We start from the raw sequence: 19,853 nt of genomic DNA, 5'->3' as shown, positions 1-19,853 counted from the left end.
GACAAGCATAGAAGGGCCTTAACGTTCAAAGAAAATGATTGGGTCTTACTTAAGTTTCCTAAGGCTCGATTGAGGCAAACGACGGGCAAAAATCCTACGGGCCATCAAAAGTATTATGCTAAACTAGCAAAAAGATACTATGGTCCTTTTCAAATTTTGAAGCCAATCAATGAGGTGGCTTATCAACTCAAGTTACCTGACCATTGGCTCATACACAATGCTTTTTATGTGAGCCTACTCAAGCCCTACAAAGGAGAGCCTCCAAATGAACCAATTATTGAAGACCCTCCCGAAATCGAAGATCAAGAAGAGATACTACAACCCAAAGCTATCCTTTGGCATGAAGACAAGGTACTACGACATGGTAAGATTATCCGACGGTATCTTATTAAGTTCAAAAATTATCCTTTTGAAGATGCTAGATGGATGTAAGGAATCCAGCTTAAGGATAGTATGAACCTTGTCAACGCTTACAATGCTACATTAGAGTAAGCAAATGTACATGTTTCTTTTAATGATCAATGTTTTGTCTTATAAAACTAGTTCTCTCTTTATTGTGCACAAATTTAAGTAGTATGCATACTAAGAATCATGTTTGGGATGACGACGTCTCTCAAACACCATGTAGAATTTGTCACTCTACTTGGGAAGATGAAATGGACTAAAGAGCAGACATGCTTGCGGCAGCTATGTCTCCCAAGCACCAAATGGATTAGTCATCCATCTTGGAATGATGTCGTAGGGTAAAAAGGGATCCTCTACCCGCTAAGACAAATTGACTAATGACTACGACTTTATCTCTTTTACCTCATAGTCAAGGACGACTATGATTTCAAGAGAGAGGTAATGTCATTAAATATCTCATATCTAACCAACCCAAATGATTTTCTCATATTAAACTCATCATTTAATATGGGATAATAAACGGGAACAAGGGTTAGAATATAGACACGTGCTTACAGATCCATGTCAACACGGGGCCAATGGTAAAGGGACCCAAATGAGAGATGGTTTGTCAAAGAGCAAGGTTAACTAATGAAGCTTAAAAGACCTTAGGGTTAGCTTCATTAAAGACTTCCAATGGTTAGTGTTAAAAGTCATTTGACCTTAAGCAAACTAGGGTTGAGCTTGAGGTGGGAACCCGACCTAAACTTAAGCAAGCTAGGGCTGTGCTTGAGGTGGGAACCCGACCTAAACTTAAGCAAGCTAGGGCTGTGTTTGAGGTGGGAACTCCACCTAAGGTGCTTGTTCATGCTTTATTACTAAGGTACTTGAGGTACTTGTCACATTTAATGAGGAAGTTTCTTGAGAAGCTTCCTATGCATGGGAGGTAAGATGCTTGAGTAAAAAAGAGAACCTATACACTTAATGAGAAAGTTTCTTGAGAAACTTCCTATGCATAAAAAATCTCAAAGTTAGGGGAATTCTAAAAGAGCACATGGGACACATGTTAGACTCTCACTAAGCTTAACCACATGGTGTGCTTGAATGCTATTGGTTGGGCTAAAGAGGGGGTCCAATGAGCTTCTATTTCCATCTAACAAATATCTAGATATTTTCAAGCTCTCTCTCTCTCTAAGGGGTAAGGAGGACACTTGTCAAAAGACTACCCATGTACTTGAATGCATGCTGTATGTGATTGGCTAGGGGGAGAGGGGTCCAATGAGCTTGCAACAAGCAGAAAGGCCACCACTCGCCCAAAGCAAGGAGGGGGGGTGCTAGGGGGATATACTCCACACACACACACACACACACACACACACACACACACTCATTTGTGAGGCCATTCTCACTTGGTGAAAGTTGAGGAACACCACCTCCTTCTCCAAGCTTGTGAGAGTGAAAGCCTACACCAACACTCTTGGCTATGGAACGCAAATCCAACCAAGAGTCATGCTTCAATGCTTAAGCTTGCCATCTTCTCCATCTTCATTACTATGCTATTATGTATGCTAGCAAGAAGAGTAATGATAAGTGAGGAACTATTTCTTTCTCCTATGGAATGTTTCTTCTTCCTCTTCCCTATCCTCATTCCCCCCTAGCTCTCTCCACCTTCTAAGGTGTTTGAGGCCTTGGGACTGAGGCTTGGGATAGTTAATGCTTTCTACAAGTTTATGTTATGCTTGTGATGCATGAAGCTTTCCATCTTCATTGCATCACGTGGGTCACAAGGAACACAAAGATTGTATTGTACCAAGTCTCTCTTGATGGGAGAAACTATAATACAAATGCCTATTGGGAGGGGGATATGAATCCGGTCCTCAACTATTGTCATGTTCTCTAAACTCTCTCTCTTGCAAAAGTATTGTTCATGCCAAGTTAACTAAGTACCATGTTTATGTTGCTACCATCAATTAAGTTCACCCGCTATGCTCACAAAGTAATCTCTCAAAAGTGCTTCACCTAATTTCCTAATTCCGCTACTCTCACAGTTCATAGGCCATTTCCATTACAGGACCCCCGAAGATTGTAACTAGAAGATCCATAAGCCCAAATTAGAGCCCAAAAAGCTGCATTCCTAAAAATAGACCTAGTGAGAGAAATTCAAAATTGTCCCACAAACGAAGGTGGATCTCTAAACACGACCAAGGAGGATGTGCAAAATGGCGATACAAACAACTTTGGTATTGAATGTTTTTTACCATCAGAGGACCGTAGAAGGGAGTTATGCTAGAATTACTTTTGTAGAACACGGCTTTATCTACCTCTCTGAGTAGAACAAGATTCTAAAAGGCAAAGCTTCTTCCTCTTACACAAGGGGTTCTTTTGTTCTCATACTCTCTCCCTCTCACACAAGTCTCTATAGCTAGTATGCTCTGTTTATGCTACTCTATGCTATGACAAAGATGACAAGCACTATGTCGCTTCCTCACTATTTGCCTCTCTCCCCATAGGTCTCTTGGCTCAATGAGTGTTCAAGGATTTGGGATCGAGGGTTCTGACATAATTAGAAGGCGCATGTTATTATGTTAGATCTCAGAGAAACCCATCTCTTTGTTCTCAAAGTTCATAGTATGATTGCAACAAGTTGTATTGATTGAAAATCTCTCCTTAGAGAAAAGTATTTATACAATCCTTTTTTTTTTTTGGGGGGGGGGGGGGTCGGCTCTATAAATCTGACCCTCAACGGATGCCAAGTGTCTCTCTTCTATTATCAGTGCATGTGTGCATGTGTGATAGATCTAGTTGTTTTTCTTGTTTTCAATCTTACAAGTGGATTGAATTCATAATTAGTCTAGTAATTCCACTGCACATAACCAATTCTCTGACACTATCTCATCATGAATTGTTTTCCCATGTCGACTTCTTAACTAATGCCACCTGCCTTCAAGATGCAAGCACATGTGACTACATCTACAACTTATGCATATGTAGAGAAGCCCTCCCCTCCCTTTACATCCAATGAAAACAACCCTAGAGCTTTCTCATCCCCCCCAAGGAGAAGATATCTTGCATACTTATTATGTTGGGAAGATGTCCTCTTGTTGCATCTAGTGAAAACATTTTATAGCTTTGTTGGCCTTCCATTATTGGGAATCCTCCCATAAATAGAGTCCAAGAGACAACATTAGGAACAAACCCTCCCTGAACCCTCTGCATTTACTGAAAACAACCTAATGTTCCCCAAGGCTGCCCTATTTCTCTCTCTCTCTCTCTCTCTCTCTCTCTCTCTCTCTCACACAGGGCGAGGCTCCAGGTGGATGAGAGGGACCAGGAAGAGCGAGGCTCTCTCTCTCTCTCTCTCTCTCTTTTTCCCCTGCAGGCCTTTGATAATGCCACGTCAGTGGCAATATTAAAAGGTTTAAAGTAATCTAATACTATCGTTGGTATGGGAGAAAATTAAATTTATGAATAGGCTACTGTTAGCGCTGATAGACCTGGCTCTGATAACATGGTTTCTCTGAACACTGGTTACTCAAAATGCTGGCGTAACTAGCTTGAATTTCCGTGGCAAATGGGGGCATGGCGAGCATTGATGAGCAGGGCGAGAGGGCGAACTCGTCATCCTTTTCCGTCGTATTCGATCCTTGCAGAGATCGAGCAGCGGAGGCCATATCCATTCGCTAGGTTTGAAACACTTTCTGAAGATGCGTGCACACGCGAGAATGAGCGGATATGGCCTGCATTATCTCTAGGGGTACTAACTTCGCAGAAGGAGGCACGACAGGATGAGGCTCTCCTCAAAGATGCGAAGGAGTTTCTTCAATTTATAAAGAAGGATCTTGGAAGGCTAGACTCGGGGTTTTCGGATTACTACTTTCAGGCTTCTGGTCTGAGGAACTCTCGGTTGCAAGGAAGAGCTTTAGGGCAAGAGCGGGAACATCTTGTATTGAGTGCAGGAGATTCAGCTGACATTATGAATCCATTTTCACATGGTGCAATTTTGTTGTCTGCATTTGATGCTGTGATTAGGGTGCCTGGCTTTCATGGGTCAAAAGATTTCAGTATTCAAGCGGACAGTGTGAAGCGCAAGAGGAAGAAGAAGATGAACAAGCACAAGCACAGGAAGCTCCGTCGTCTTGCCCGCAGGTCTCGCAAATAAGGAGTGGGCCGCGTCATGCGTAGTGGAGCGTCAATTGCAGGTTTATTTAACTTGGATGCTCCATTTCAGTCGAAAAGTTGCGACGTTGAGATATTACATGTTTTTGGTTCTTAGAGAGGACAATGAAAGGTTTTAATAGGTGAGGGTTTTGTTTTCAATCCAAAGTTCATTTAGCTAGTCAAACTATTCCCACCCCCCCCCCCCGCGCGCACTATCTGTTTTTCCCTTTCTGTAGGTGTTCTTTTCTGCGTGCTAAAGTTTTCTTTTTTGTACTGTGCACTCTACTTTTTAAGCAATGTTTGTGTTATAGGAGAGAGATTGGAAGTCTTGCAAACCAGGTGCTTTGCAGTGTTCTCAGGCTACACATGGTCTGATTGACAATCTCACATTCTTCTACAAGTTGAGGTGTGAAGCGCAAGGTCTTAGTCTTTTGTAGACATTGTTAATTATAACAGGCTTGAATTATTCTACTTTTCCAAGTTTTCACTGATAACGTTGGTTCGAACACTGAAGGCTATTACCTTTGTCTGCCATTTTTGTAGGCTGCTTGAGTTACATTTGATACAAAGATGTTGTGGCTGGTCCATGCATTTGATCAGAATTTTATCTACTCCCCCGTGAACTGGCTGGTACACTTGTGCTAAGCGATGAGCACTTTACTTGCAAGCAACAACATGTTGAAGGCAAACAAAACTTGAAAATGACATAGTACCACTCTTACACTCAACTAGCAAGAATGTGGCAGAGAGATTAGGCCCCCAAACCGTTGCCCTTACTTTATTTCTTTATTTCTTAGAAGCACATGCTTGTGCCTGTACAAGATCTCGTGAGCGGTCGCACTTGAGCCTTGCACAAGACTTTTCAATTTGAGTACAAAGTGGCCGCAAGGACAATCTTTGATAGGGCTCCAAAACCTATAAATGGAAAACAAGCAAAAGTGGCCAAGCTTTGCCCTATGTGTGAGTAGCTATAAACAGTCCATGTGCTTTATCTAGAAAAGACTTGTGACGCGCACAAGACCATTTATTAAGCTTGTGTGAGTCATGAGTGGCACGTGAGTTGGCATCGTGTCCGTAAATTCTTTTATATACAGATGAAGTGTCTAATGTGATGGAATCACCATGCCCTTCAGTAGCCAAAGAAGTCTCATACGTGTAGGAAGAGGTAGTCCATACCTTTGTTAGTGATCTAGAGGTTGAGTCGTTGACTTAGTTTTCTTCGTTGAGCCGCCCATCTCTTCAAAATCTCCCCAAAAATTCTGAGAACTCTAGAACATCATGCCTTTAGCGAAATAAGATCACAAATGCCTCTTGGGAGGAGATGAACAAGGTAATGTGAACACTGGAAAGTGCTGAAGCTGTCACAAAATTATGACATGGCATAAGTTGTCCCAAGTTATGGACACCTGCTGATAGGGCCCAAGGGACACAAGAAATAAAAGAACGTGAGGACTGCCCAGCTGTACAGACACCATAAAACGCGCTGACTGTTGACATGGCCCAGCTGTACGGATTCTCCGCAAAATGCACTGATAGTGCTGATGTGGCAGCGTACGTTCCACTGACAGCTTTTGGGCCTAGAGCTTTTGAGTTTGAAGCTTTTCATGTATTGCTTTTGAGAAGCCCCAAAGTGCCTTTAAATTGAAACCCAAGGCCACTCTTTGGTCAGTCCGGCTGACAAGCAGAAGAGTAGAGAGGACTCTCGGGCCTTGTAACTTTGCTCAAGCATTAATATAAAATAAATACCGAAAGGGGCGCCAGTCTTTGGGGCCAATTTCTCTGGGCACGGAACTACGCCAGACCTTATCATTTGGCGAGACTGTTCATCTCACAAATTTTTCGGTTACATGGCATGCCTGAGTAGATAGTCTTGAATAGAGATCTCTGATTCACAAGTTTGTTTTGGAGGGCAATTTGGGAGAACATTGGCACACGGTTGTAGTTCTCATCCTCAATCCACCCACAGACAGATGGGCAATTTGAAATAGCCAATTCAACAACACGGTTTACTCTTCGACGAGGAAGGTACCATTTGAAGTAATCGAAGGTGCTAAAAAGGTTTCTCCTTTTCTAAGCACCAAAGACAAGATTTTTGAAGCGGATCAGTACACGAGGGATTTGGACAGTGCTTTTGCCAAGGTTCACGAGGCTCTAGAGAAGTCTCAAGCACGACATAAGAAGGCAACAGATAAACATAGACGTTACTTGTAGTTGAAGGAAAATAATTGGGTGCTCTTACGCTTTGAGAAGACACGCCTAAGGAAATGAAAGGGAAAGGAGCGGCTTTTTCCAAAGCTCAGCATGAGGTATTATGGCCTTTCCAGCTCAATGAGAAGATAAATGATGTATCTTTCAGACTCAAGTTGCCAGACACTTGGAAGTTTAACAATTCTTTTCAGGTGAGTCTATTGAAACCTTTTAAGTGTTAGGAAATAAGACGTAGCTAAATAGATAATTGAGTAGATTACTTAATGGAGAGAGACAGATTTATATACACGAGATTATAGAGTAGAGAGAGAGAGAGAGAGAGAGAGAGAGAGAGAGAGAGAGAGAGAGAGAGAGTACACACGATATACGTGGTTCACCCAATGTGGGCTACGTCCACGGGAAAGCAGCCACTCAATGGCTTTAGTACTTCAAAACAAGAAGTAGTTTACAAAGGGATTATACCCTTAATGGAGCTCCCGCCTTGCTTCACTCTCACCACCTCACACTCACCTTGTTGCATCTACTTCACACTATGAAATGTGTGTAGAAATGGCCTCCTTTTATAGGCCAAAAGGGCTGCCCTCTCTTATGAGAGACAGCCATGTGTAGCCGCCCTTGTGCGAATAAGTCCAAATCGGACCCTCCAATCCGCCCATGTGTGGCCGCCCTTGAGAAGACAAGTCCGCTTTTGAATTCGGCCACCGGCCATTGACTTCCGACCAATGGCCACCGGCCATTGACTTCCGACCATAGGCCATCGGCCATTGACTACCGGCCACCGGCCAACCGACCGGTTGTTTTCCGACCACTTTTCGGCTGTCGTCCGGCCATAATATTCCGACGAAAAAGAATATTCCGGGGGCCTCCACCCCCGAGGCCTTTAAAGTTGCCCCTGATTCTTGTCCGTGAAAATTTTGGTTTCCAGTGAGTGATTTTCCTTCACGCACGATGGCTTCTCCTCATAATGGGGGCCTTACAAATGCGCGCTTTTACCACAGAAAATTACGAGGGTAAATCAGGCTCCATACTTAACAATCTCCCACTTGGAGACTGATCTCCAAACCAAACCTGTGACTGCTTTCCATTCTGGCTTCTTATCCTTGAATGCCGATTGAAGATGAGCAAAAGCTGAACTTCTCCTTGTTGACCACCTTTGTAAACATGTCTGCAGGATTTTCACTTGTATGCACCTTTTCTAGCTTTAGCTGTCCCTCTTCCAAAAGAGTGCGTATGAAGTGATATCTCACGTCAATGTGCTTTGTCCTTGAATGAAAGGCTGAGTTCTTCGCAAGATGGATAGCGCTTTGGCTATCACTGTACAAGACACAATTGTCTTGTTTGAATCCAAGCTCTTCTAAGAATCTGTGAAGCCACATAATTTCTTTGCTTGCCTCCGTCATTGCTACATACTCTGCTTCCGTAGTAGAAAGTGAAACCACTTTCTGCAGCTTTGAAGCCCAGCTTACTGCTGTGCCTCCAACCGTGAACACATAGCCAGTAGTGCTCCTTCGAGTATCTTTGTCACCTGTCATATCTGTATCAACATACCCTTCTAGAAAAATATCAGTTCCTCCAAAATACAAAGCATTTGTTGTTGTTCCTTTTAGATACCTAAGTATCCACTTCACAGCTTGCCAATGCTCTTTACCTGGGTTGTCCATGAACCTACTCACAACTCCCACTACATGTGCAATGTCTGGCCTTGTCCAGACCATAGCATACATTAGAGAACCTACCGCTGCAGCATATGGAACTTTAGACATATAGGCTATCTCCTCTTGTGTCTTCGGACACATATCCTTCGTTAGTTTAAAATGACCAGCCAAAGGTGTAGAAACTGGTTTTGCATTTTGCATTGCAAACCTTTCTAGTACCTTCTTGATGTAATCTTCTTGAGATAGCTTTATTGTCTTCTTCGTCCTGTCCCTTGATATTTTCATACCAAGTATCCTCTTTGCAGTACCTAAATCTTTCATTGAAAAAGATTTGGACAGCTCCTCTTTTAGGTCTTTGATGTCCTGCATGTTAGCACTTGCAATCAACATGTCATCAACATACAACATTAGGATGATGAATTTCCCATCTCCCAAATTCTTCATGTAGACGCAGTGATCCGAGTTGCATCTTGTGAATCCATGATTCAACATCCATCGATCAAACTTCAAGTACCATTGTCTTGATGCTTGCTTTAAACCATACAAGCTCTTCTTTAATCTGCAAACCATTTCCTCCTTACCTCTTACTTCATACCCCTTTGGTTGAAGCATGTAGATTTCCTCCTCTAAGTCGCCGTGAGGGAATGCCGTATTTACATCCATTTGCTCGAGATTTAGATCATGAGCAGCCACAAGGCTTAAGACAAGCCTAATTGAGTTCATTTTTACAACAGGAGAAAATATTTCATTGAAGTTAATACCTTTCTTTTGAGAAAAACCTTTTACCACAAGCCTAGACTTGTACCTTTTCTTCCCACCTTCTTCTTCCTTTAGCTTGTACACCCATTTGTTTTGAAGTGCCCGCTTACCTTTAGGCAACTCAACCAACTCCCATGTTTGGTTGCGATGTAGTGAGTCCATCTCCACTTGCATGCTCTTCGTCCATTCTTCTTTGGATTCATGTTGCATAGCTTCTTCATATGATTCCGGCTCTCCAGAATCTGAGATCAAGAGATTGTTGAAGGAAGGAACAAACCTTTCTGGAGGTCTACTTGCTCTTTTAGATCTTCGGGGAATAGGTTGAGGCTCCTCATTTGGTTGACGTTGTTGCACATTGTCACCGTTTGTAGTCCTTGAGTCTTCACCGTCCTCAAGCTCCATGTACTTATCACCTGTTTCTTTTGTTTGTTTTCTTTCCAAGTAATCTTTGTACATATTTTGCTCGTTAAAAATTACATCCCTACTCCTTAAGATTTTACCATCTTCAGGATTCCATAGGCGATACCCAAAGTCTCCTTCTCCATAGCCAATGAAGAAACACTTTTTGGACTTTGCATCTAACTTTGATCTTAGGCTTCTATCTATGTGCATGAAAGCCTCACACCCAAACACTTTGAGAAATGCATAATTCACCGGTTTACCTGTCCATGCTTCTTCTAGAACTCCCCCATCCAATGCCGTTGAGGGTGACCGATTGATTAAGTACACAGACGTACTTACAGCTTCCGCCCAAAGCTCAAGCGGTAGGCTTGCATGTAGTCGCATGCTTCGTGCTCGTTCCATGATTGTCCTGTTCATCCTTTCCGAAATCCCATTTTGTTGAGGTGTCCTTGGGGTTGTCCTTTGCCTCCGAATGCCATTGCTAGCACAAAAGCTTTCAAAAGCTTGGCTGTAATATTCGCCTCCATTGTCGGATCTGAGGCATTTAACCTTGGTACCTGTTTCATTCTCCACAAAGGCTTTCCACCTTTGAAATATGGAAAATACATCGGATTTATTCTTCATGACATAAACCCATGTTTTTCTAATCGCATCGTCTATGAATGTTACATAGTACAATGAGTCACCAAGTGATGGTGTACTTGCAGGACCCCAAACATCAGAATGAACCAACTCAAGTTTTTTATTTTTTCTTTCATTTCCTGATTTTTGAAATTTTACCCTCTTTTGTTTACCATAAACACAATCTTCACAGAACTCTAAGTCCACTTCTTTCAAACCTGGTAGAAGCTTCTTTGTTTGAAGGATTTGCATTCCTTTGGCACTCATATACCCAAGTCGGTAGTGCCACACCGCACTGTCAACTTCTGTAGTTGCTACACAAGCTGAAGGTTGCGTGCTAACAGTACACAAGTAAAGTGTACCGACTTTTTCACCCTTGGCAACCACCAAAGATCCCTTTGAGATCTTCCACCGTTTGTTTCCGAATGCAATGTTGTGACCTTCATCGTCCAATTGTCCTGTAGAGATCAAATTTTTGCGAAGAGAAGGAACATGCCTAACATCTTTAAGCTTCCATTCATTTCCGTTAGCAGTTTTGACAGAAACTGTACCTTTGCCGACAATCTCACAAGCTTCATCATCTCCCAAGTATACATACCCAAAATTACCTTTGGTGTAGTCTTGGAAATGTTGCTTGTGTGGTGTCGCATGGAATGAAGCCCCGGAATCTACTATCCAGGAATTAGACACATTGTCTAATGACAGAATTAGAGCATCTTGCTCTACTTTACTTGCCACATTGGCCTCCGATGTTGGCTTGTTGTCTTGAGACTCTGTCTCCTTCTTCTTCTTGGACCAACAATCCTTCTTGACGTGGCCCTTCTTGCCGCAGTTCCAACATTCAAGAACTGACTTTGTGCGTGACTTGCTCCGCCTTGAGCGATCACGACTCTTTTGGTTTTTGAACCTCTCCTTAAGCCTTCCTCTTGTTTCCACTGATAGTGCAGCACTTGATGATTCTCCTGTGCTTCTCTTTCGCATTTCCTCGCTTAGGAGAACACCCACAACATCATCAAACTTAAGAGTATTTGTGCCAGAGATAGAATTACTTACAGCCATCACAAGGCTGTCCCAACTATTCGGTAGAGATGATAGTATAAGGAGAGCTCGCACTTCGTCATCGAAATTGATTTTCACTGATCAAAGTTGACTTATGTTTGTGTTAAAGTCATTTAGGTGTTCTGCAACTGAACCATTCTCTGTCATCTTTAGATTGAACAAGCGCTTCATAAGAAATACCTTATTGGATGCCGATGGTTTCTCGTAGAAGTCGTCAAGTGACTTCATCAAGTCCTCCGTGGTCTTCATCTCCGAAACATTGAAGGCCACCGTTGACGCCAAGCTTAACCGGATTGTTTCCAGTGCCTTTCGATCAAGGACAATCCATGCTTCATCTGCCATTGTTGCGGGCTTCTTCGCAAGACCGCCTAGTGGCAAATAGAGGTCCTTCTGGTAGAGATAGTCTTCAATCTGCATCTTCCAATGTTGGTAGTTTTTGCCGTTGAACTTCTCAATCTTGAGCTTCCCTTCCTCCGCCATAACTCCCACTCAATTCAAGGAATCCTTTCCTTGAGATAATTTAGCTACGAGCAAACCTTGCTCTGATACCAGTTGTTAGGAAATAAGACGTAGCTAAATAGATAATTGAGTAGATTACTTAATGGAGAGAGACAGATTTATATACACGAGATTATAGAGTAGAGAGAGAGAGAGAGAGAGAGAGAGAGAGAGAGAGAGAGAGAGTACACACGATATACGTGGTTCACCCAATGTGGGCTACGTCCACAGGAAAGCAGCCACTCAATGGTTTTAGTACTTCAAAACAAGAAGTAGTTTACAAAGGGATTATACCCTTAATGGAGCTCCCGCCTTGCTTCACTCTCACCACCTCACACTCACCTTGTTGCATCAACTTCACACTATGAGATGTGTGTAGAAATGGCCTCCTTTTATAGGCCAAAAGGGCTGCCCTCTCTTATGAGAGACAGCCATGTGTAGCCGCCCTTGTGCGAATAAGTCCAAATCGGACCCTCCAATCCGCCCATGTGTGGCCGCCCTTGAGAAGACAAGTCCGCTTTTGAATTCGGCCACCGGCCACTGGCCATTGACTTTCGACCACCGGCCACCGGCCATTGACTTCCGACCACCGGCCATTGACTACCGGCCACCGGCCAACCGACCGGTTGTTTTCCGACCACTTTCCGGCTGCCGTCCGGCCATAATATTCCGGCGAAAAAAAAGTCTCGGGGGCCTCCACTCCCGAGGCCTTTAAAGTTGCCCCTGATTCTTGTCCGTGAAAATTTTGGTTTCTGGTGAGTAATTTTCCTTCACGCACGATGGCTTCTCCTCATAATGGGGGCCTTACAAATGCGCGCTTTTACCACAGAAAATTACAAGGGTAAATCAGGCTCCATACTTAACATTAAGGGTGAGGTGCCAGTTGATAGGGAGCTTGATGAGCAACCTGGAATGGAAGAGAGTTAGGAGATGCTTGTTCTAGAACAGATACTAGCTCACAAAGAAAGGAAAGTGATATGGCGGTTCTTAGTGAAATTCAAGAACTATCCGGCATTGGATGCCAAGTGGATGGAGGAGGAGGACCTAGCAGATACTTTTCAGATATTGGAACTTTACCTTGAGGCTTTCTGTCTAGCTGCGTCTATTCTGAGAGATACCGCAGATCAGCAGGGTTGAATCTGGTGCAAACGGGACTGCACAAGAGGGGAGTTACTCCGCTCTTTCGTCACGAATTACCTAGATGGAATAAAGTCACTGATTTTCCTTTGGATTTAAAGGATACTGATGTGCAAACAGTATTTTGCTGTATGACTTTATGAACAAAGAACTTGGAAATGGTCTGATTTTTGGTGTACTCTCTCATGTGATTTTGTTTGAGTGCGGAAAGACGAAATGACTGCAACATTTCGGTCTTGAGATTCTATGGACATTATCGCAGTAAGAATTAGTTAATCCGACATCAGTGAGGTCCGGAGATGCGATTGCAAAATACGTTGCCAGGAATCATGGTCCTAGATCTGGATGAATTCTATGTGATATAATTTGAATATGATGTGAATGTGATGTGACTGTCGTCTTTGTACAAGTTCTAGATTAGTGTCGTCTAGTGTGTCGGTACTTAGAGTTAGTGTCTATTGAACTGGTTTGTGGCTTATGTCTGTTTTTGCAGGTTTAATCGAGGACGATTACAATTCTTTCAAGAGGGGGGTATGTCACAAAATTATGATGTGGATAAGTTGTCCCAACTTATGGGCACTTGTCGATAGGGCCCAAGGGACACGAGAAATAAAAGAACACAAGGACTACTCAGCTGTACGGATGCCGTAAAACGCGTTGACTGCTGACGTGGTCCAGCTATACGGATTCTGTGCAAAACGTGCTAACATGGCAGTGTACGGATTCCGACGTTTTTCGCTAACAGCTTTTGGGCCTAGAGCCTAGAGCCTAGAGCTTTTGAGTTTGAAGCCTTTTGAGAAGCCTGAAAGGGCCTTTAAATTGAAACCCAAGGCCACTCTTTGGCTCAGTCTGGCTGACGAGCAGAAGAGCAGAGAGGACCCTTGGGCCTTGTAACTTTGTCCGAGCATTAATATAAAATAAATACCGGAAGGGGCGTCAGTCTATAGGGCCAATCTCTCTGGGCATGGAACTACGCCTGACGTGTGGACTCAATGGAAATGTGATTAAAGTTCTTAAGTGATTCCCTCGTGTGTCGTGCCAGATTCTCGACCTAGGGTGTCTAAGTCTGTTACAGAAGCAAACACCCGTACACAAAAACATAGCTGAAAGACTTCAATAAACCAGAAAACTTATGCCAAAATCTTTAGAGTTGGAAAGTACGTTTTTAGAGTCACCATTGATGAACACAAAAAAGGTGTAGTTCTTGCCAAGAGGCAATTCAAATTGCACTTTCATGCTGATGCAAATTTCTCATGGTCAGTGAGCATACGACTACTCCCAAAAAATGCTGTATTTGATGCTTTCGGACAAAAAAGGGGCTGATTTGTGACCTTAGCTGTTGATGTCACAAGAATGCGCGTGGAATGAGCTGGTCACTTTGACAGCTATTTGAGGTTAGACTTCAAAGTCAGATGTCAGATCAGATGAGAGAAAACGAAGAAAATCAGATTTCAAGCGAATATAAGGAAACCAGATGGACAACTGAATTGAAAGAATAGAGTAAGATATTGGACAACCAGATATTGGAACTGATATATTCAAATAATGAACTAGAAGTACAATTGAATGAGCATTGAATGCTGGATTACAATAGTGCCTGATTATAGTTAGAGCTGAGAACTTTAGCCATCTCTTTGAATTGTGGTTCAGAGCTGGCTTTGTTGGCCAATTCTTTCTCAGGGATCTTGGAAGCCTCGACTGAGAGTTGTCACAACTTATTCGTATACTTGATTAGTCAAAATCTGGCTTCTCCACTGAGTCATCGTTGCTCTGAAATTTACCAGATCATCTTTTAACACAGATACAATGTTTTTCTGTTCTGTCTCATGTCACGTGCACATGGCTTTGTGTGCCACGTGGACATGCTTCATCAACGTCCAAAACCAATTTTGCACCTATCCCTAGATAGGAGTGTCTAGAATGCTAGAAGATTAGTATCGGCAATTTTGTGAGCTTGTTCATAGGACGTGCATGTCTGGACGAGTCCATTAGATTAGGTTTTCGAGTTTTGGAACCCTCTTGCATAAATGGTTTGGCAATCGCTTTGACAGATGTTACACTAGGCATCCGTCAAGACATGCATGTAGGTCTTAGGTTAGAGGAACGTGTCGGTCCAGTGTTGTCAAATGGTTCACCGAGCAGGGAGTCATCGCCCGTGTGTGCACATTTACATATTTTTCCCGACTTGACCTAAATTTTCCGACTTGACTCAAAAGTCATATAAAAGCACCGGATCAGCTAGCGTTTTCATTCATGAGAGCTAGCACCAGCAGAGGCCAGCAGCCCCAACGTTTTTGTAGATCAACCCTTGGCGTTTTTGCTCCTTCATCACGAGCAATCTCCCCGAACTACAAATCAGCCCAGTGTTTTCAGTTTTCAGCCCTTTCCCTGGTTGGAACCGGCCCAGATCTGCCGAGCTTCTGTGATGTAGCCCGGAACTTCGGCAGCCCATCGAGCCTCTTCTCAGCCATTCCCTCGCTACATCGAGTGCTATCATCTGCATTTCCAGCCCGGCTTTACGCAGCAGATCGGCTGCGTTTTTGCAGTCAGATTTGTGCTAGCTTTCATCCCTTCATTCCTCTCACATCGGAAGGGCAAATCAGCCCTAGATCTACCCCTAGGTGGCCTTCAACAAACCCTCATTGAGATGGATCCAAAGGTGCATCAAATCAGCCTTAGAGGTGCTTCATCTTGAAGAGTTACTGCTGCGACATTCCCCATTCGAGTCAGTGGAGTTTGCATTGAGGTATTGCATGCATGTATATCCCACTCACACAATCAAAAGCAAATACCACATCGGCAACGGTGTCAGAAACTGTTGACATGTCAAGCCATTGAAGACTTGAGCCGATTTGTAGATCTTTGGCCGAGGGGCCTAAACCCTTAGAAGCAACAGAAGAAGAAGTAGAAGCAATAGAAGAAGTTTTACCAACTTACAGAACCTTGCCACGTGGCCTGTTTTTAAAGAAGATTTTCCACCAACTTATATGGGACCCGGTCGTGTCACAAAGTGATGACGTGGCTGCCCACTCTGCAGGAAAATCAGAAACCCTAATTTACTGAAACCTAACCATAATTGCAGAAAATCAAAAACCCTAATTTGCTGAAACCCTAACCCTAAAAATCAGAAACCCTAATTTGTTGACGTGGCTTGACACGTGGAAGCTGTACGGACCCCCGCGAACTGCAGCGTGATTTTCGGGTAGCAGGGTGGCAGTTTTTGATTTCAGCTTTTGGACTTGCTTTTCCTACGCAAGTTGAGAAAGAGAGAGAGAGAGAGAAGCCTCTTTGCTTTATTTTTATTTAAGCAAGAGAGAGAGAGTTCTTTTGTTTGCTTTATTCCCTCTCAAGAGAGAGAGATTGTGAAAAGCAGAGAAAGCTTTTGCTTTATTTTCAAAGCTTTAATTTTCAGCTTTTGGGACAGCTTTTAAAGCTTTTGGGGGCTTTGTTTTTAGCATCCCTTTGTACTCTTTAAATACGTGGGCAGAGCCTCATAACTTAGAGCATCTGGATGCAGAGTCTGAGTGTGAGCGCCTGCCCGCACTCTTGTACTTTGAACTCAGATTAATACAAAAAGAAATACCGAAAGGGGCGCAAGTCTTAGGGGCCAATATCTCTAGGCACGCAACTCCACCGGGCCAGTGTCGAATAAATTGTGAACTGTGAACTGAGATATTGGCTCCAGTCTTAGGGGCCAATATCTCTAGGCACGGAACTCCACCGGACCAGTGTCGAATAAATTGTGAACTGTGAACTATTTTGAAGTGGTTATTTGGTGCTGTCGTGGTAGATTCTCGACTTGGAGTGTCCAAGTCCGTTACAGTGGTATCAGAGCACGGCCGATTTCTCTTCTACAAGAAATCCGATCCCTATTTTTTTTTTCCCGCAGCACTTATGGCCTCAGGCAAAGATCAGTCGACTCCCTCTGCATCTAGAGATGCGGGAAGGGATCACAATGAAAATTCAGGCAAGGAGTATGGCCCGCCTTGGCCTACTCAGGCGGAGCGTCAAGAGATGGAGCACCGAGAATTGATCGGCGATGCAACAAAGATGATGCTTAATTTTGCCAAGGACCCGAAAATGGCAAAATATATGAGCAAGACCTCTCTTGAGGAGGTGCACACGCAGTGGCAGAAAACCACCACCGCCCCCAAAACCTGCTCTCAAGAAACTTCCTGTTCCCAAGAAGTATACAGAGAAGGAATTAGAAGAGGTGGTGGATGCACGACTTGCTTAGCTTTTTGACGCGCAAAACAAAGCTGAAAAGCACAGAAAAAGCAGAAGAAAGGCATTGACTTCCCGGGCTATTTGGGTCGTCAAACGACTTTTGAAAAGGCAACGAAACAGAAGAAGCATGTTCGATTTGAAGGAGTACCCAATTCTTTTTCTTCTTCTTCTCATAGTCCTTCTAGCTCATCTGACTCGAGCGAAGAAGACCGAAAAGGCAAAAAGCGAAGCAAGAAACAAAGCTTCGAAAGGGCAAGAAAAAGGCAAAGAAGTCTAAATCTCGTTCCGTGAGTGACAATTCTATTGAGGACTCGCCTACAGACAATTCGGACTCTGATGACAACAACTTTTATGCAAAGAAGAAGAATTTTTATAAAGCCAACCAGTATGACTTTCTGGAAGACAAAAGCAAGAAAGTCCGAGAGTTTAAGGAAGGTGGACAGTCAATTAAATTCGACACGTTTTCGGGATATAGAGATGCTTCGAAGGCGTTGTCTTTTGTACAGTAGCCTGACATCGCTTTCGCGGAGGACATTACTCAAAGCACTCTAAGATTCGGAGAGCTGCCTCTTACTTCCAAGGGAAATGCTCGAACTTGGTGCTCCACGCTTCTATTAAGCAAGACTGCGCCAGTTAAATGGCTGAAATTCAAAAGGCTTTTATTTCTTCTTGGTTGACTCAGAATATGAACGTGATATACAAACTGCTTGGAACCCTCTTTGGATGATCAAGAAGGATACAGTGGACGCTTATTGTGCGAGAGATTCTGGAGCTCTGTTCTACCCCCCTCTTCATTTAAGAAGATCTCGTTCAAGGAGCAGATTGAGCGGTTTACCTTGGGTCTACCTACAGAGATCCGAGATCACTGCTTAGAACAAAAGTCAACTTCCAATCAGGAGTTGATGAGTCATGTGAAACGGGGTTTTGCCATTCACTCTGGCAGTCTGACCTACCCCACAGATGAGATCATGACATAAAGAGTCGAACAGACTTTGAAAAATGAAAGTAGAAAGAGAAAGAGCAACCCAGAACAGAAAGATAAGGATGCACCACCCAAGCTTACTCCTCAAGAGAGGGCTCTCTACATAAAGGAGGGGAAGTGCTTTGAATGCGGGGAAACTGGGCATATCTCCGCGAAGTGACCTAAAAAGGCCCCGAATGAACATGATGAAGAAAGGCTAGAAAGTTCTAAAGCACCTGAGGGATGTGGCAAAAAAGGCAGTTAAAAAGCAGGAGCTTCAGCGATACTGAGAGCTGACAGTATTCTGCTGGATGACTTTATGAAATGGAATTCCGGAATATGAAACTGATTTGTTCTTGACTTGTTTTTAAGTGCAGGAACTGATAGACAAAATGACTGCAGCATTTTGGTTGAATTGATCTCGAATAGACATGGCTGCAATAGGGGTTAGTCAATCGGGCATCTATGAGGTCCCGATTGGATCTAGATGCGATTGCTAACTACATCGCCGATAAATCATGGTCTAAGATCCGAATGAATGTTGAATGTCATGTGATGTCCTGTGATGTCGTGTGATGTGACTGTCGATTGGTACATGTGCTAGATGTGTGTTCCTAGTGCGTAGGTACTAACAGTCAGTGTCTGCTAAGATAGTTTATGGCCTTTGTTTGTTTTGCAGGCGTAATCGAGGGTGATTACAATGCTTTCAAGAGGGGGGTATGTCACAAAGTGATGACGTGGCTGCCCGCTCTGCAGGAAAATCAAAAACCCTAATTTGTTGAAACCCTAACCCTAACTGCAGAAAATCAAAAACCCTAATTTACTGACGTTGCCTGACATGTGGCAGCTGTACGGACCCCCGCGAATTGCGGCGTGATTTTCGGGCAGCACGGCGGCAGTTTTTGATTTCAGCTTTTGGACTTGCTTTTCCTACGCAAGTTGAGAAAGAGAGAGAGAGAAGCCTCTTTGCTTTATTTCTATTTAAGCAAGAGAGAGAGAGAGTTCTTTTGTTTGCTTTATTGCCTCTCAAGAGAGAGAGATTGTGAAAAGCAGAGAAAGCTTTTGCTTTATTTTCAAAGCTTTTGGGACAGCTTTTGAAGCTTTTGGGGCTTTGCTTTTAGCATCCCTTTGTACTCTTTAAATACGTGGGTAGGGCCTCATAACTCAGAGCATCTGGACGCAGTCTGAGTGTGAGCGCCTGCCCGCACTCTTGTTCTTTAAACTCGGATTAATACAAAAAGAAATACCGAAATGGGCGCCAGTCTTTGGGGCCAATATCTCTAGGCACGAAACTCCGCCGGGCGAGTGTCAAATAAATTGTGAACTGTGAACTGTTTTGAAGTGGTTATTTGGTGCTGTCGCGGTAGATTCTTAGACTTGGAGTGTCCAAGTCCGTTACAGGTCGGATGGGGCCCAAGTGACCTAAAGACATAAAAAATCAAGCCAACACACACACACACACACACACACACAAAAGTCGTGTGAAAACTTGATGACGTGGCAGCCTGTATGGACTTTCCCGAATTGTGTATGTTAACGCGGGAGTTGTGCAGATTTTCGAATTTTGTGCTAGTTGTGTTTGGAAGGCCATATGCTTTTAGAACTTGAAGCTTTTCATGTAACCGCTTGTAAAGGCCAAGGGCCTTTAAGTATGACCCATGGGCTCTCACTCTGGAAGTCTACCGGCGGGAGATGTAGATCAGAGGCATGGAGTTGTACCATGTTAAAGCAATATAAAGAAATATCGAAAGGGGCGCCGGGGTTTGGGGCAAGTGCTCTCTTGG

General features: G+C 43.5%; 1 protein-coding gene across 6 annotated transcripts in view; it reads left to right on the top strand.

Moving 5' to 3' along the window:
• Positions 1-3,856: 3,856 nt before the first annotated feature.
• The window catches only part of LOC147431710 (uncharacterized), a 32,641-nt gene continuing 16,644 nt past the window's right edge, over positions 3,857-19,853 (top strand). For 2 of the 6 annotated variants that reach the window (XM_086494218.1, XM_086494217.1), the window contains exon 1: positions 3,858-4,583. In XM_086494218.1, the coding sequence (XP_086350344.1) occupies positions 3,956-4,543 (588 nt within the window). In that variant the 5' untranslated portion in view covers positions 3,858-3,955 and the 3' untranslated portion in view covers positions 4,544-4,583. Of the gene's footprint in view, positions 4,683-4,853; positions 5,016-19,853 lie in introns of those variants that run through there. The other 4 variants (XR_015185718.1, XR_015185717.1, XM_086494219.1 and 1 more) reach the window with 3 other exon arrangements.

This window comes from Adiantum capillus-veneris, chromosome 21, assembly GCF_014529385.1.
Source record: "Adiantum capillus-veneris isolate H3 chromosome 21, ASM1452938v2, whole genome shotgun sequence".
Lineage (NCBI taxonomy): Eukaryota > Viridiplantae > Streptophyta > Polypodiopsida > Polypodiales > Pteridaceae > Adiantum > Adiantum capillus-veneris.
The sequence above is the reverse complement of the archived record's forward strand: the minus strand, read 5'-3'. Positions and strand labels throughout refer to the sequence as shown.